This window comes from Notamacropus eugenii, chromosome 5 (genome assembly GCF_028372415.1).
Source record: "Notamacropus eugenii isolate mMacEug1 chromosome 5, mMacEug1.pri_v2, whole genome shotgun sequence".
Lineage (NCBI taxonomy): Eukaryota > Metazoa > Chordata > Mammalia > Diprotodontia > Macropodidae > Notamacropus > Notamacropus eugenii.
Window position 1 is genome coordinate 93,298,977 of NC_092876.1, and position 16,921 is coordinate 93,315,897.

At 37.9% G+C, this 16,921-nt stretch overlaps 2 protein-coding genes across 2 annotated transcripts; both read right to left on the bottom strand.

Moving 5' to 3' along the window:
* Positions 1-1,582: 1,582 nt before the first annotated feature.
* On the bottom strand, positions 1,583-2,521 carry LOC140508799 (olfactory receptor 51A7-like). Its single transcript, XM_072616670.1, has one exon. It carries the CDS (start codon positions 2,519-2,521, stop codon positions 1,583-1,585), a length of 939 nt encoding a protein of 312 aa, XP_072472771.1.
* Positions 2,522-15,464: 12,943 nt separating this feature from the next.
* Positions 15,465-16,433, bottom strand: OR51T1 (olfactory receptor family 51 subfamily T member 1). Its single transcript, XM_072616671.1, has one exon. It carries the CDS (start codon positions 16,413-16,415, stop codon positions 15,465-15,467), a length of 951 nt encoding a protein of 316 aa, XP_072472772.1. The 5' UTR covers positions 16,416-16,433.
* Positions 16,434-16,921: the final 488 nt, after the last annotated feature.

The window sequence follows — 16,921 nt, forward strand, 5'->3', positions numbered from 1 at the left end:
TTGTTTCTAAGCTTAATTCATTGCTGAACCAGTTCTCAAATGAGAAATTACTTTCTGCCCCTATGGCTTCTCTTTCTAATTTGCTGGATCCTCCCAGAACCTACATTTTAAGGAGGAGGCAGACGCCAAACCATGTTTGCATTCTTCTCTATCAACATTGCAAATTCATCCCCATGGTACTCTATCTACTATACTTCCATGTTGAGTATCTCCATCTCTTCTCCTTCCTTCTCCCCACCAGCAGTTATCCAGTTTCGTTTTATGTGTGGTTTTCCAGTACTTTACTCTGCATCTGCTGGTTGATTGGTTTCAACTCCGTGGTATATAATTTGGGATGTCCCTCCCAAATTAAGCAAGTGCAGCTCAGTGGTGCAGTGAATAGAGCACCAGTGCAGGAGTCAGAAGGACCTAAGTTCAAATCTCACCTCAGACACTGGATATTCACTGTTTGTGTGACCTTGGGCAAGTCACTTAACCCCAAATGCCTCATCCTGGATCATCTCCAGTCATCCTGATGAGTATCTGGTCACTGGGGTCAGACAGCTCTATAGGAGAAGTGAGGCTGGTGACCTGCACAGCACTCCTTCACTCAAAACAAAGTCAAGTGCAAGTCATGTCATCATTTCTCTGATGACATGGTCTTCTTTGGCAATGAAGGACAAATACACACACCCCAAATTAAGCTTATCACCTCAAATCATCATGTTGATAGCTCCAGTCTAGATAGATACCACCTGCCTCAGCCTCCTGTCCCCTCAGATTAAAATGCTGGAGGATGGAGTTCCAAACTCTTCTCAATGCTTTCTTTTAAGGGAGTCAGAAATAGAATTTTTGGACTCACTTCACTCTGCATTTACCATTCTGTCTGATTTCAACTCCCTAGAAAAAGGTGACTTTACACTGGGTACTCTGGGGTCCTCCTCCTCCCTCTCCTTTTTCAACTCCCTTTTGTGTGTCTCTACTGTCCTCCACCCTCATTATTTATCATTAGCATTTTTGATCTCCAAATAAGCAATTTCTTTTGTATTGTCTCAACTGATTTTGAGAGTTTCCCTGTCATGTGTTTTAATTTTTTAATAATCTTGGCAATTTAATATTCATCTTTGAGAAGTCATCATATTTTTATGTTAACAGGAAAGAAACCAAAAGAGAGAAATGGCTATTTTATATTATATCTTCCCTTAGCTATATACATTCTGCTCAGAGAATTTCTAAACTCTCCATTCCATCTTCATGTCATGGCTATCTTTAACCTTAGATTACAGACAATATGGATAATTATATTTCGTGTTGATGTTTCACAAGACTGCTTGTGTCTTTTTAAAAGTGATAGTTTATGACAGGCAAAAGTATGATTGTGTGATTCCCTTACTGCAAGGTTTCTTCAAGAGATTTACCAAGAAAAAAACTATGATGTTTCTGCCACTGAGAGTGATGATAGTGATGATCACAACAATGGTGGTGTTAGTGTCAATGATGATGATGGCAACATTGGTGCTGGTTAGAGAATTTTCCATGGCATTGATATTTAGAGTAACTGTCTTCTGATGTCATTATAAACAGCAGCCCAAATCTAGCTCCATCATCTCTGCTTCAGACGTAGCCTCTCCAGAATTTTCTCCCTGATCTGCCTGGTCTTCACACAGTACACAATAGGGTTCATTAGTGGTGGCACCAATAGAAAGACATCTGCAATTAGGATCAATGCCAGTGGTGACTTCTTGCCAAAACGGTGCATACAGGCTAAAGTAATGATGGGCACATAGAAGATGAGAACAGCACAGATATGGGAAACACAGGTGTTGAGAGCCTTAAGTCGTTCTCTGTGTGAACCAATACCCATCACAGTTTTTAGTATAAGTACATATGATATTGCTATGAACACACTGTCAGTCATCATACAGAGAGCAACAAAGAAACCATAGAAAAAGTTGACAGTATTATCAGAACAGGCTAACTTCATGACATCCTGGTGGAGGCAGTAAGAATGGGACAAGAGACTTTTCTTACAATATGTCAGCCTCTTCAAAGTAAAAGGAAATGGGAGCACCAAAAGCATGCTTTTAATGACAAAAACAAGTCCCATTTTAGAGACTCTGGCTCCAGTCAGGATAGAACTGTATCTCAGTGGGTTCCAGATGGCTAAAAAACGATCAAAAGACATGATCAAAAGGACTGAGGATTCCATATCAGTGAAGCCATGGATGAAGAACTCTTGGGCAAAGCAGCCCTCAGGTGAAATTCCTGTGGCATTGAATAAGAAGATCCTTAGCATAGTGGGAAGGGAAGAGAGGGACAGGCCAAGGTCAGATACAGCCAACATGGAGAGGAAATAGTACATGGGCTCATGTAGTGAAGGCTCTGTTTTGATGATGAAGAGGATGGTGCAGTTGCCTAGGATGGCAACTAGGTACATGAGACATATAGGAATTGAGATCCAGATATGGAAACCCTCAAGACCTGGGATCCCAATCAAGAAGAAGGTGGATATCTCAATATCAGAGGCATTAACAGCTGACATGACTAATCAGTGGATATCACAGATCTGAAAAGACAGCCACAGAGTTGCTTTTACTTAACTCCTAGACAGCAAAGATGGATGAGAAGTTTGACAAGGAAAATGATGCTTCTGAAGCCTGTTCTTCTAAAATAGCTATACGATCAATTGGAAATGAGAATTAAATGAAATATTCTCAAGAAATGTAGCACAGTGACTGGTATATAGAAGGTATCATATAAAATTTATTTTATTCTCTTTTTCCTAGAATTGAAGGCCATACTTATATAACCCTTAAATAAAATGGTCTCTATTTCTGAAGGTTTCCTAGAACATTGTACTTATATGTATTCTTTGCTCTTTTAAAATTCTACTTTGAACTACGTTTGCATACATACATACAATTTGTATTTTACTAGACTGTAAACTTTTTTAGGGGAAAAGTTGGGTAGTTTTCCATCTCTGTAATTCCATTTAATTGAAAAATTATTAAATGTTTATTTAAATATATTTATAATATCTATCTCAAATTTTGAAGAAGCTCTGTTTATTTAAACTTATTTATTTTGTAACAGTTTCACAAAATAACCTCACAAAATCCTTTTCTGATGTCTCATTGTGGCATGAAGATGACCTGAGTTCTCAAACATTTTACCAGTGGAGCACAAGTTCTGATTGATTCTACCTTGCTGAAATGGATAAAGTATTATCCCAAAGAAATATTTATTATGGTTTCTGAGGACCACTCTACATAAATAGAGAGGCTTATCTCCACAGGTATAGTGACCATTTAGTCACGGTAGCTATGAAATAAAGAAAATACAAACTGTTCCTCAATCCCATAAGATTCATTTTTCCTTTCTGCTTAGATGGTGACAGACTGTCAGACAAGGAGTAAAGAAAATAATGAAACTTTTTGGGTGTTATCTATTCATATTGAAGTAACTTCTGAAAGTATAAGTATATCCATTGACCAATTAGTGTGTTGCTATTGGTAAGCTTGAAAATATTTTATTATGCACTATTTTTATATTTTAAATTATATATTCCACAACAGAGAATCAAAAGACTGTGAATTCAATCAATTCATAAATATGTATTAGCATTCATTATACATTAGACACTATATTAAGCACTGTGGATAAAAAACAAAAGTAAAATACTTCTTCAAGCAAATGATATGGTATCAGGGAGACAACATGTATATGCATATACAAAAGGTATATGGGGTACTTGGTGACTGTATATCACAGTATTTGTGATAAAATATTTGAAAAAAGATCATGAAAATAATTATAAATTGAAATACAACATCTATTGCTTAAGATAAAGAAGAAGAGAAATCCTAAGTATTCATTAAAACAGCCCCTAAATCAATGTGGACCCTTTGAAATAAGATGCAGGGATACTTGAAAATTTGGGCCAAATTTTATCCACAAAGGAAAAAGAAGTGCTTGAAGAATGCTTTATATTCCAGACTACAATATGAATTTGTAGCATATTGATTGGAAGAATGGAGTCAGAAATCCCACTTCTGACATATAATAGTTGTATGGAAATTGACAAGTCATTTATCTCTGACAATTCTTATAAGTCATGTTTCAGAGATACTCTTGTTCTTCATTAATAGAGTGAATTTCCTTACCTAGAGTTTCCCCTAGATGATGAAATCATAGGTGTAGTCCCCCAAAATAATGCACATTGATTTCAAACCTGTTCATCAGTATGTATGTTCTAATGAATTCTAAATGAATTTGGCTCAGATCTGAACAGGAGCAGGAGAATGCAAATGAACATTAAGTGAGAATTTGAAAAAGGAGAGGGCAATAGGCAGATCATTCCAGACATATAGGACACAGAATGTGGGAGGAGAGAACTAAATGAAGTCCCAGTTTCATTTTAAGCAAAACAAGAAGAAACTGGTTTAAATTATAGTTAATACTCTGAGTGAAGTTTTGTTTTATGTCTTTTTTTTTAAAACAGACATTCATTTGTTGTCTAAAAAAAGTTCTAAGGGGAAAAGAACAGGTTAAATGACTTAGGAAAGTTTACTTACCAGTACCTGTTAGAGGAGGTAGCTGAAACAAGGTGTTCCTGATTCTGACACTCACTATACTGCCTGGCTAACTGGCACTATTCAAATATGCAAATGGTTCTTTGATCTCATTGACTTTAGACTTCTTTCATGGGTTTCTTGTCCACCTTCTTCCAAAATTTCAGCACAGAAGATTGATTGAACATGTTCTAGTCCTTCTTGATTTTGCTGACATTGAGAGAGTACCAGTTCAGCACTCAGGCTTTCTGGTAGTGAGCTCTCATCTATGACACATGACTAGTCCATCTTTTCCTCCTATCATAAAATCCCTTCAATTCATCTCTTATTCTTCATATTTCCTCATTAGTCTATTATAGTGGCTGGCTCGTACTGACCATGAGTCTCTCTATTGCTCTCTATAAGGCATTCACTCTTAGTTCTTTATAGACAGTTGTTTTCCACACTCCAATACCTTAGAAGAATGTGAGTATTAAAAATATGGGCTTTTGTTTTTGTAGGAGTTTGAGAACCAACCTCTGATTGAGGTTGGAGTCCAGAAAATCTTCTCCATTACAAATTCAAGGAGAAAGAAATTTGTTGTGTATGAAAAGGAGTGACTGATCATAGAATCACTGAAAGACCTACAAAAATTATCTAGCAACCTAGTCATTGTACAGATGAAAACCAAATCAAAAACTATAAATTGACTAGAATTTAAATATCAGTGCTATGAATATTTCCTATATTTAATTTCACTGAAAGCTAGGGGAAGACTTGTACTTTCCTTTGTGTGCTTTTATAGGTTGAAACCTCCCTTGAAGTATAAGTTATGAAAAAGTTTCCAGTATCATTGAAGTCTATTCCAAATAATTACATGGAAAGGAAAGTCATAATCTGAGGGCTCATATGAGCTGGAAATTCACTTAATACTTTAGTATTAAAGGCATTAATATTGCTAATAATATATTCAATTATTATATATGGATATGTTATACATTATATTATATATGTGTATGAAGTTTTATCTAGATATAAATAAATTGTACAAACTCATAAACTGCTTGGAAGCAAAGTCAGATATATCTATCTGTATGTCTCCAGCTCCCAACAGTTGAACTTACACATAGTAGGCACTTGGTAAATATTTGGTGAACTAGAAGGGAAATTGAAATATTATAAGACTTTGAAGTTTTACTGAAATATGGTAAAGTAGTTTAATTAAGGCAACAGATGTTAATCTATAGTATTCCTCAGGAGCAGAAAGATACATTAAAAACATAAAGGGAACAGACATCAACACACAAAGAGTGCTAAAGTCTCATTACGATGAGCAGAACAAGCTGGTTAGGTCAGTGAGGCAGCTCTACTCGGCGGCAGAGTCAGATCTAGAATTCATATTTCCTTTTTTTCAAGAATCAGAGAAGCTTAAAAAAGACCTTAGAGGTTAATGTTGATTACAGAGAGGAATGTTCTATTTTCTAAGCTCTGGTTGCTTAGGATATTTCAGGGAAAGTCACCAGAATAATTCTTTGGTTTCTAAATAGATAATTTTGTTTGTTTTTAATCTTTATAAAATTATGACACAGTTGCCCCGCCGTTCACTGTTCTATCTGAGTCTGTTTCCAACTTATCAACCCTACACCCCCCAAAACACACACTCATACACATAATTACCACATTTCAATCTATGCCCTAGATCTACATGCTCAATCTAGTCCCTTCTATGACTCAAAGATTCCTTAGAATCCACAGCCATGTTCTGAGCAGCTGACCTTGTCAAAGCCTTAGAGAAATTTCTAGACTCTCACCTGTTATACCAAAAAGCAAAAGGAGGTTGGCTCAGGCTGGAGGCTTTGCTTTCCACCTCATCTGCCTGTGTCCTTTCCCCTACTTTATGAGGGTTTATCTCCACTGCTCCTCACTCTCCCAGGAATTCTTACTCCTCCAAGTTTATCACTTTCTATAAACAATAATCTATTTCCCATGGGGAAATACCTTCTGGTTGATATTCAAGGTGAAGATAATCTAAAGCTTTGACTTTAACTCTTTGGGATCTGGGAGGTCAGACCAAGGACAGAAATTCATGGACAGGGTTTTATAGTCTCCAGTCATCTAGTCTGAATCCATGATGCATTTGGAGATGCATCAAGCCCACATGTTATTACAACATAGACTCAGTGATAATGAGGAATTCAGAGACTTTGGGGACTTGTCAGGGGCTTTCACTACTCACTATTCCCTTCTTTCCCAGAGGAAATGACTTAATATACTGTCATTTAATGTTACCCTGAAGAGGCTGTACTAAGGATTTGGGGAAGGCAGTGAAGGCAAAAGAAACATTATTTCCTGTCCATCAAGACCTTGCATACTCATGGAAGAAATGGGTTACCAACTAAGAAAAATATATAGATAGACAGTATTGTCACTCAACCAATTACCAATCATTTTAATTAAGTTAATTTACCTTCAATCTGAGGGGACCAAGGGTCTTGGTCAAAACTATGTTTTTGTTTTTGTTTTTTTAAGGAAGATTAATATAGCACAAAGGTTCCTGGACCATTAATGATGTTATTAAATTTATTTTTAATAAGCACAAAATTTCATATAAAATGCAATAGAGAAGCCAGTATTTGAATTATGACCTTAAAAGCAACCTACAAGACTGACAGGACAGGTTATTGCTATGGCTAAAATTGACAAAGGATCTAACAAACACACATCCAGCTGGCATATTGGCAACTAATACATAATTGATGGTCACTAATTGACAAAGGTAACTAAGAAGCAGGTAAAGAGAGTGGTCAAATGACCCAGAGTTCAAATGATGTGAGGTTTGCTAAACAGAAATAAGAGCGCTTAGCTTGGGGAAGAGAAGACTCTGGGAAGGGAGATGATGGCTTTCTTCTAACATTTGAAGGCCTCCTCCCTGGAAGAATTAGAAATGGAGAATGGAATGTCACATTTAAAGAATAGCTAATATTCCAGTTTTGCTGGAACATGATAGTCAGTGAATCAGCAAAAAATTATTAAGCATGTATTATGTACTAGGCACCATGCTAATCAGTGGGAATACAAATTGAAATATAAAGCCAGTCCCTGCCCTTAAGGAGCTAATATTGTAATATAGAGGGAAATACATTGCATAAAAAGAAATTGAAAGGAGAAGGATGATGGAAATAAAGTGCTAGGGACATGGTAGAGAAAGTCCTGAAGGTAATCTGGAGAGGAATTAAACATGGTTGGCCAGAGCACTCTCTTAAATGGAGATTCTAGGAAGAGCCATATAATCAAAGGGAGAAGCACAGGGATGGAGAATGTAAGAAATGGAAGTATGGGAATTCAAGAAGGACAGATAATTTATAAGTCAGTTGTGGTGATTTTAAATATTAGTTAAGAAGTTTATATTTTTTTCTAAAGGAAATAAATATCACTCAAGTTTTGGAAGGAGGGGAAAGTATGTGTCACGTGGTCAGACCTACATTTTAGGAATATTATTTTTGTAGTGCTCAGAAATATGGATTCAAGAAGTGAAAAGTTGGAGGCAGAAAGAACAATTAATGAGTTATTAAAATAGCATAGGAAACAGAATACAATGCCCTGAACTAGAATGATAGCTGTATAATTGGAAAGAATGGAACAGAAATGAGAAATATAAATGGAGAGATGACAACGTTACAACATACTGGGATAAGGCAAAATAAGTAGAGGGAAATGTCAATGATGAGGTTTTTATCATGAAGAATAGAAAGATGACATAGTGCCACAAAAAAGGCAGAATTTAGGCCAAAACATGGTTATGCGACTGCATTAACAAGTGCCCTAGCACACCCAGGATGGCTTACTAGTGCAGGTTCTTTGATCTGCTTTATTGAAAGGAAGACAATTTTTAAAGGGGTCAACAATATTACTTTAATTACATTCATAAGTTCAGCAGTAAAGTCAGCACCTTGAGTATGGAGAAAATACAAACAGAGACAGCCCATAAGATACCTGTAAAAAAGATTGTAAAGAAATTCTAGAGCAGCAGAAGCCACAAAACAACAGAGTGAAAGAGATTTCAAGACCAAGGCAACCTGAAAGTATGACAAGAAAGGTCTGTCACATAGGGCATGGACCAAAGGGCAGCCCATGGAGCCCAGTGAAGCCTTGACTGCAAGACACTGGCAGGAACAGGACCAGAGCAGGCCTTGCAGGTGGAATCCCCAGCAGCAAGTGTAGTTCACAGATTTCTCAACTCACAAATGCCAAAGACATCTTCAAAGGTTACTGAGAAAGGTTTTTCACCTGAGTAAGAAGGGAGCAGCATCTTCCCCTAGCCCTGGCCCACGTGGTGGCAGCAGCATCAGGGTCCATTTTTGGAGCTCTCTGCTTAAAAGACCCTGGGGGAATTGAGCCACTGATCTGGATCTCAGCCTTGAGTGGCGACCCTAGGATGAAGAAGAATGCTGGTGTGGTGGAGTTGGTAGAGACTCTGGAAAGGGAAATCTACTTACAGATCCCGGGCAGAAAAGCTTTGGTAACTCCCAGACCAGAGTGCAGACCAAGAGAGGAGTAAATTCCTCTCCCTTGACTGTGCCACCTTAGAGGAACTGAGAACTTATTGGTCCCTAAAGTATATCCTTCTCTTGACAAAGGACTCAAAAGTCAAGTAAGTGGCTGAGATAATGACCAAAAAAAGGGAAAAAAATAAAACTACAAAAGGTTACTTTCTTGGTGAACAGGTATTTTCTTCCATCTTTTTAAATGTGGAAGAACAACACATACCATCAGAGGAAGACATTAAAGTCAAGGCTTCTGTATGCAAAACCTCCAAAATAAATGTGCAATGGTCTCAGGCCATGGAAGAGCTCAAAAAAGATTTTGAAAATCAAGTAAAAGAGATCTGGGAAAAACTGAGAAGAGAAATGAGAGCCATGCCAGAAAATCATGAAAAGTGAGTCAAGAGCTTGCTTAAGGAGACCCAAAAAAATGCTGAAGAAAATAATACCTTTAAAAATAGACTAACTCAGATGGCAAAAGAAGCCCAAAAGACCAACGAGGAAAAGAATGCTTTAAAAAACAAAATTAGCCAAATGGAAAAGGAGGTTCAGAAGCTCACTGAAGAAAATTGGTCTTTAAAAATTAGAATGAGGCACATGGAAGCTAATGACTTTATGAGAAATCAATAAATTACAAACAAAATCAAAGAAAAATGAAAAAAATAGAAGATAATGTAAAATATCTCATTGGAAAAACAACTGATCTGGAAAATAGATCCAGGAGAGACAATTTAAAAATTATGGGAATACCTGAAAGTCATGATCAAAAAAACAGACTGGACATCCTCTTTCATGAAATTATCAAGGGAAAGTGCCCTGATATTCTAGAACTAGAAGGCAAAATAAATATTGAAAGAATCCACCAGTCACCTCCTGAAAGAGACATGAAAAGAGAAACTTGTAGGAATATAGTGGCCAAATTCCAGACTTCTCAGATCAAGGAGAAAATATTGCAAGCAGTCAGAAAGAAACAGTTTGAGTATTGTGGAAATACAATCAGGTCATTCAATGAAATAGAAGACTTTCAAGCGTTCTTGATGAAAAGACCAGAGCTGAATAGAAAATTTGACTTTCAAGCACAAGAATCAAGAGAAGCATGAAAAGATAAACAGGAAAGAGAAATCATAAGGGACTTATTAAAGTTGAACTGCTTGCCTTCTTACTTGGAAAGATAATATTTGTGACTCTTGAAAAGTTTCTCAGTATTAGGGTAGTTGGTATTTGGAGGGGTATAATCCCTCCAACTACCCAAATATATATATACATATATGTATATATATATAAGTATATATATATATATACATATATGTATATATATATATGTATGTATGTATGTATGAATATGTATATATAGCCAAGCCCCATGTGACAGACTTTTCTTTCTGTCTTTCCAGGCTGCCTTGGGCTGGAAATCTCACTCAGTCATTTTGTGGTTTGTACTGCTGTAGAATTTGTTTAGAGCCATTTTCACAGGCATTTTATGGGCTGTCTCTGTATATTCTCCATGTTCAGGATGCTGACCTTACCACTGAACTTGTGAATGTAATTAAAGTAAGATTGTTGACCCCTTTAAAAGTTGTCTTTCTTTTTAAAAAGAATTGAATTGCTTGCCTTCTCAGTGGGGATGCGTGGGGAAGGAGGAAGGGAGAGAAGATGAAACACAAAGTTTAAGGAATGAATGTTGAGAATTGTTTTTGTATGCAACTGGGAAATTAGAAATACAGGTAACAAGGTATAGAAATCTATCCTACCCTACAAGAAAAGAGAGACGATAGAGATAAGGAAGGGAGGGATGTGATAGAAGGGAGAACAGATTGGGGAAAGGGGTAATCAGAATGTATGGTGTTTTGCAGTGGGGGAGGGGAGAGATGGGGAGAAAACATGGAACTCAAAATCTTGAGGAAATGAATGTTGAAAACTAAAAATAATTTTTTTTAAAAAAAAAGGGGGGAGAAAGAAAACATAAACAGAAAATGCAAACAGAGAAATTAGCACAAAGATCAGTAGACAGGGCTTCAACTGCCTGACAAAGTAATACAAAGTAATCTACATATACCACCAGATAGGGGAGCACCAAAAACATCTGAGCAATTAGTGGGATGGGGGGGGGGGGCTCTTAACAAAAAGCTACTCAGAGTCTCATCTAGGTAATCATAAGGTCCTTCTCATAAATGAAATTCCCAAAGCAAAATACCAGTCTCCCAGAATATATAGTTTTCAACTAATAGGCTCAGAGCCAGAACACATCATAACCCAGGTAACTCAGCACAGCTGTGAACTACTGGGGTTTAAAGGAGACTGAGCCTTCAGATGTTTTCAATGAGACTGGGAAACTAAACTCCAAAAAGAAAGCAAAAATCCCACTTTGCTTGCTCTTACACTCCACTCTTCCAAGATCCTGGCCTTTATGATCTAACACTTAGCCCTTGCAATGTACATATTTGAACAAGAAATTGTTATGGCCATGGATCCTGAAACAAATAGAAGCATGTCTCTCTCTCTCTCCGTATGTATGTATATGTGTGTGTACACACACACACACACACATATGCATCTATATGTATATATGTATGCATGTATATTTATGTATATGTGTGTGTATATATGTACACACACACATATATATATCAGATCAACATAATTCTCATAACAATATACAAGGAATAATTACAAAATAAAGACATCATGAGCTTCACATTTGCAAAATACATTTCCACACAACAGCTTATTAGTAGGGTGGCCATATGGCTTTAAACAAGCACAAAAGTATATGACATCAGAAAAATCAACATACTCCACCCCGAGGTCATAATCAATCCAAAACAAAATGTTCAAATAAAGTCCTCTTGTGGGTGTGTCCTTTTCTCCATGCTGTTGTTGTAGACTTCCTCCTGGTACTCTCAAGTGCACACATGCTCTAATGAGCCAAAATGTCCAAGTCCAAGTCCTAACCCTGCCGCAGCCCCCACTTCCAAGTCCTGGGGGTGGCTGGGTGACAAAGTCAACAGAATGGGTCGCTGGGTTATGGCACATCCCCCTGCCACCATAGACAACTCTACCCACTGGGTCCCAAGCCATCCCAGCCTGGAAGTGACAGGAAACCATTCTCACTGCTGCTGCCCTGCCACAAAGTCTGCTCAATTCTGGGTTGATTTCCAAGGTTTAAGATTGGTGCTCTTTCAGGTCCAGGGGTCAACTTCTCCTGACTTCTTCCTGAGTCCTGAGGCAGACAGTACTCCACTCCTGCTCCATGGCTCCATTCCAAGCTCTCTCTGCTCCTGCCTGGGTCCAGGGCCTCCTCTCTACTGACTCTGGCTCACAAAATCCTAACTCTGGGACAGCTCCTTGTTACTCAGCAATGGTGAAGGGTTGCTGCAGTCTGGATTCTGGGCACAGCACCCTTCCAGAATCTCCACTCCTCCAGCACAGTCTGGGGTGAGGCTACTCCACTGGAGCCCTGGCTCTGGTCATCCCACCTCCCATAGACTTGTTTTCCTCTCACAGCTGCTGCTCTGGCCTCTCTCCTCAGAAGTGCTGGTGGGGTAAAGAGGGGGAAAGAGAGGTTATCTCCCAGGGGCCCTGCTCTGGGCACCTGAGAAACTGCTCCCATCACTGCTATTCACTTGATTCTCTTAAGGCCACTGCTGCTTCTGGGGCTCTGCAGAACCATAGGCACTACAACTGGGAAACAACAGATAATGATCCCAGTCCCACAAAATCTCATCCTTTCTTTTTTTTAATTCATGCAGATCCTACTGACTACACAAAGTGTATTAGCAAGCACTTTAGCACACCCAGGATGGCCTGCTACCACAGGTTCTTTGATCTACTTTCCTAAAGGAAAGACAACTTTAAAGGTGTTAATAATCCTTCTTTAACTAAACATATACAAATCATTCACTAGTTCAGGGCAAAGTTTAACACCCTGGAAATAGAGAAAAACATAGAGAATATTACAAGCAGAGAAATTAACACAGATTCAATAGACAAGGCTCTGACTGTCTGAATAAAGTATACTAGCACCTACATATACCACTGGATGGGGTTGCACAAACCTGAGTAGTGGGGTGGGAGTGTCTTAACAAAAGCCTACCCAGAATCCTGTCCAGGAAATCAAAAGGTCTTTCTCATAAGTAAGCCCCCAAAGCAAAATACTAACCTCCCAGTACATATAACAAAGACTCAGGTCTTGATTGGCTCAGAGACCCCTGATTGACTCAGAGCCAGTAGGCACGAAACTTACATGACTCAGCACAGCAGTGAACCATCAAGGTTCAGAGAAGATCAATCCTTCAAATGTTTTCAATGAGCCTGGGAAAATGAACTCCAAAAAGAAAAGTCCCACTTTGCTTGCTCTTATAGTGACTTTGTTTATTTGTTTTTGAGACAATCTGGGTTAAGTGACTTGCATAGGGTCCCACAGCTAGTACACATCTGAGACCACAGTTCAATTCAGGCCCTCCTGTCTCTGGGTCCAGTGTTCTATGTACTACACAACCTAGCTTTCCCTACCTAAATTTTAATGGATTCTTTGTAGTGTTCAATATTCATTGCAAACAGGACTGGAGTTTGCGAGAGAAATGACCACTGGAGTAATGAATTTGGGAGTACTCTGTATGGATGTACTTAATGAGCCCTTAGATGTGGATGGCAAGGAGTACAGTATACAAAAGGAGCAGAGAAGTAGAGGGAAGATAAATCCTTGGAGGATAAAGGCTTTGACAGTGACAAATAAACCTGGAAGATTATGTCACTAATAAATTAGTGATAGAATAGGAAAAGACATATTCTTGCCACCCTTCCCACAGGATGCTTACTTTTATTTAATTTTTTTTAACCATGACAATAATCTGGCATAGAATAATAAATTACACCAGACTTCTGACCTATGTCATTAGAAAGAGGATCCATACTGATGAAAACATATGCTAAGAATGTGATAAAGTCAATTCTGACCAGTTCAGAGAGTCATTTGTTAAATTTTCAAAGTGAATATTTACACCTCATAAAACAGGAGATGTTACAAATCAAAGCTCAATTTGTTGTTTTGTTGATTGTTTACACTTAAGAAAGTCTAAGACTTTCTTAGACTTAAAAAAGTGATGAAGAAAGTTTAAATAAAGCAGATTAAACTTTCAAATGTGTCATGTACATTTTTTTCTGGAGATCTTGTTAAATATTTATGAGCATGTTCCTATAATGACCCTAAATATTGAAGAAATTATAATGATTATGAATTAAAAGTGACACAAGTGAAAGTAGTGAGAGAAATGTCTAGATAGTTTTCATGTGAAAATGATCTAAACTAGAAACTCAGTAAGTTCATATGACAGAAGACAGCCCAAAGTAAAGAAAACAAAAGCATTTCAGCTACATTTAGATTCCAATATCCAGAATCAAAAATTTAATCATCTAATTGAATGCCTACCTGAGCAGATCACATATGAAGCATTTCATTCAGTTCTGAGGGTCACACGGTTGTTAGACTATTGACAATGTTATGAGAAGAATATACAAATATTTTATGGCACTTAGAATTTTGCAGATTATTCTAAACATTTCACAACAACTCTCTATGATAGGAAACATAGATATTATTGTCCCCATTTCACAGAGGAGGGAACTAGATGAAAGGAAATAAGCATTTATTAATTACCTACCATGCTCAAGGCCCTATGTTAAGTAGTTTATAAACATCTCATTTGAGACTCACAACAACCCTGTGAGGTAGGCACTATCATGCCCATTTTACAGTTAAGGAAACTGAGACAGGCAGCAGTTAGGTGAATTTCCCAGGGTCACACAGATGAGAAGCATATGAGACTAGATTTAAACTTGTGACTTTTTGACTCTGGGTTCAGTGCTCTACCCACTTAGGCAACTAGATGCCTCTAGGAAGCCAGCTCATACCTGTTTGGAGAGTCTTGGAAATTATGTATCTTGTTCGTACGCATAATACATGTCATCAGGGAAGTGGCAATGGTGGAACTTCAATCATGTTCTTCCTGACTCTGTCTAGCACTGTCTCCACTAAGATAAAGCTAGAACACATGGGAGAGAAAATATTGAGGGAAGAGGAGAAGAACATAACCAATTCTATAACAAAATCAACTCATAGATCTTGGCATGTTTAGTCTAGATATGTTACAATACTAAAGCACTCAGGGTTTACATGATCTTTATCTTCAAATATTTGAAGGCCTTTCATTTAGAAGATGGATTAAACCAATTTTTCTTGGACCTAAAAGATGTGACTAGCATCAATCTACTATAAGTGAGCTATTTATTTAAACTACAATGTAGCATCTTTTAATTTAAGATAAAGAATGCCATAGTTTTGTTCTCACCCTCTCCCCTCTCCTCACCTCACACACACTGTCCCTACAAAGTCACATCACCTCAGGTCTTCTCTGCTTTGGAACAGCCTGAGCAGAGCTTGGCGAATCAGTTTGGTTTTCAAGCTATAGATAATGGGATTCAGGACAGGTGGGAGTAACAGGTAGATATTGGCCAGAACTACAGGAACAATACGTGGGACGTTGACAAATAGACGGTGTGTAAGTGACACACTAATCATGGGCACAAAAAATATGGTGACAGCAGCAATGTGGGAGACACAGGTACTGAAGGCCTTTCGTCGCTCCTTGGGGGAGGTGATGCTGAAGATGGTGCGGAGGATCAGGATGTAGGAGAGGAGGATGAAGAGCAAGTCAATGCCACAGTTGGAGAGTAGATAAAATAAGCCAATCAGACTATTGAACCAGGGGTTGGAGCAGGAATGCTTGATCATGTCAGAGTGGTAGCAGTAGGGGTGGGAAAGCTCATGTTTTTTGTGGAAAGACAATCCCTTCAAGGCCAGCGCTATTGGGATTAGGGAGGCCATTTTCTTCACAAAGATCACCAGACCGATAAGCAAGATGGTAGAATTAGTGAGAATTGCTGCATACCTCAATGGGTCACAAATGGCCACAAAACGATCAAAGGCCATGGCTAAAAGCACAGAGGACTCCAGAAAAGAGAAGAGATGAAGAAAGAACATCTGGATGATACAGGTATTCAGGCTGATCTCTTGCAGATTGAACCAGAGGACACCCAGCATGGTGGGAAGGGTTGTAATCGTCAAGCCTAGGTCAACAGCTGACAACATAGACACAAAATAGTATCTGGGTTTGTGTAGGCTTCGCTCAGTGATTATCACAAAAAGGATCATGCTATTTCCCAAGACAGCAATGGCATAGAGACAAGATAAAGGTATGGAGAGCCAAATATGATCACCTTCTAGTCCAGGGAAGGCAGTGAGGAGGAAGGTTGCGGACAGGGATGTGGTGTTATTGAGAACCACCATGGTAGGCTGAGGTTATAGTCTGAAAGAGAAAAAAAAAAGTTGACTCATAAAATCCCATTTATCATTTGTCAGTGAATCCAAGTGCTCTTTCCTTCATAAAACCTTCCTCTCCAACTAATTAATCCAGCTCATGACATCTCCCTTTTCTTCATCCCTATTGCACTTGTCTATAACCATCATAATTTACTTTGCACATAATTAGAATACTTTACATAATTTTAAATTTTTACATAATTAAGATGTTAGATGTTAATATATGCATATATGTATTCCTTATTTCATTAAGTGCTTTCCAATTATACTTTAAAATTTTTCTTTGTTTTAAATGTTGAGTTCTATGTTCTCTCTGTCTTGTCCCTCCCTCACTGCTTGAGAAGGTAAGTAATGTCATATCAATTAAGCATGTGACGTCTTGCAAAACATATTTGCATATTAGTCATGTTGTAAAAGAAAACACACACACGCATATAGAATAATACAATTTTTAAAAAGTGTTTCAATTTGCC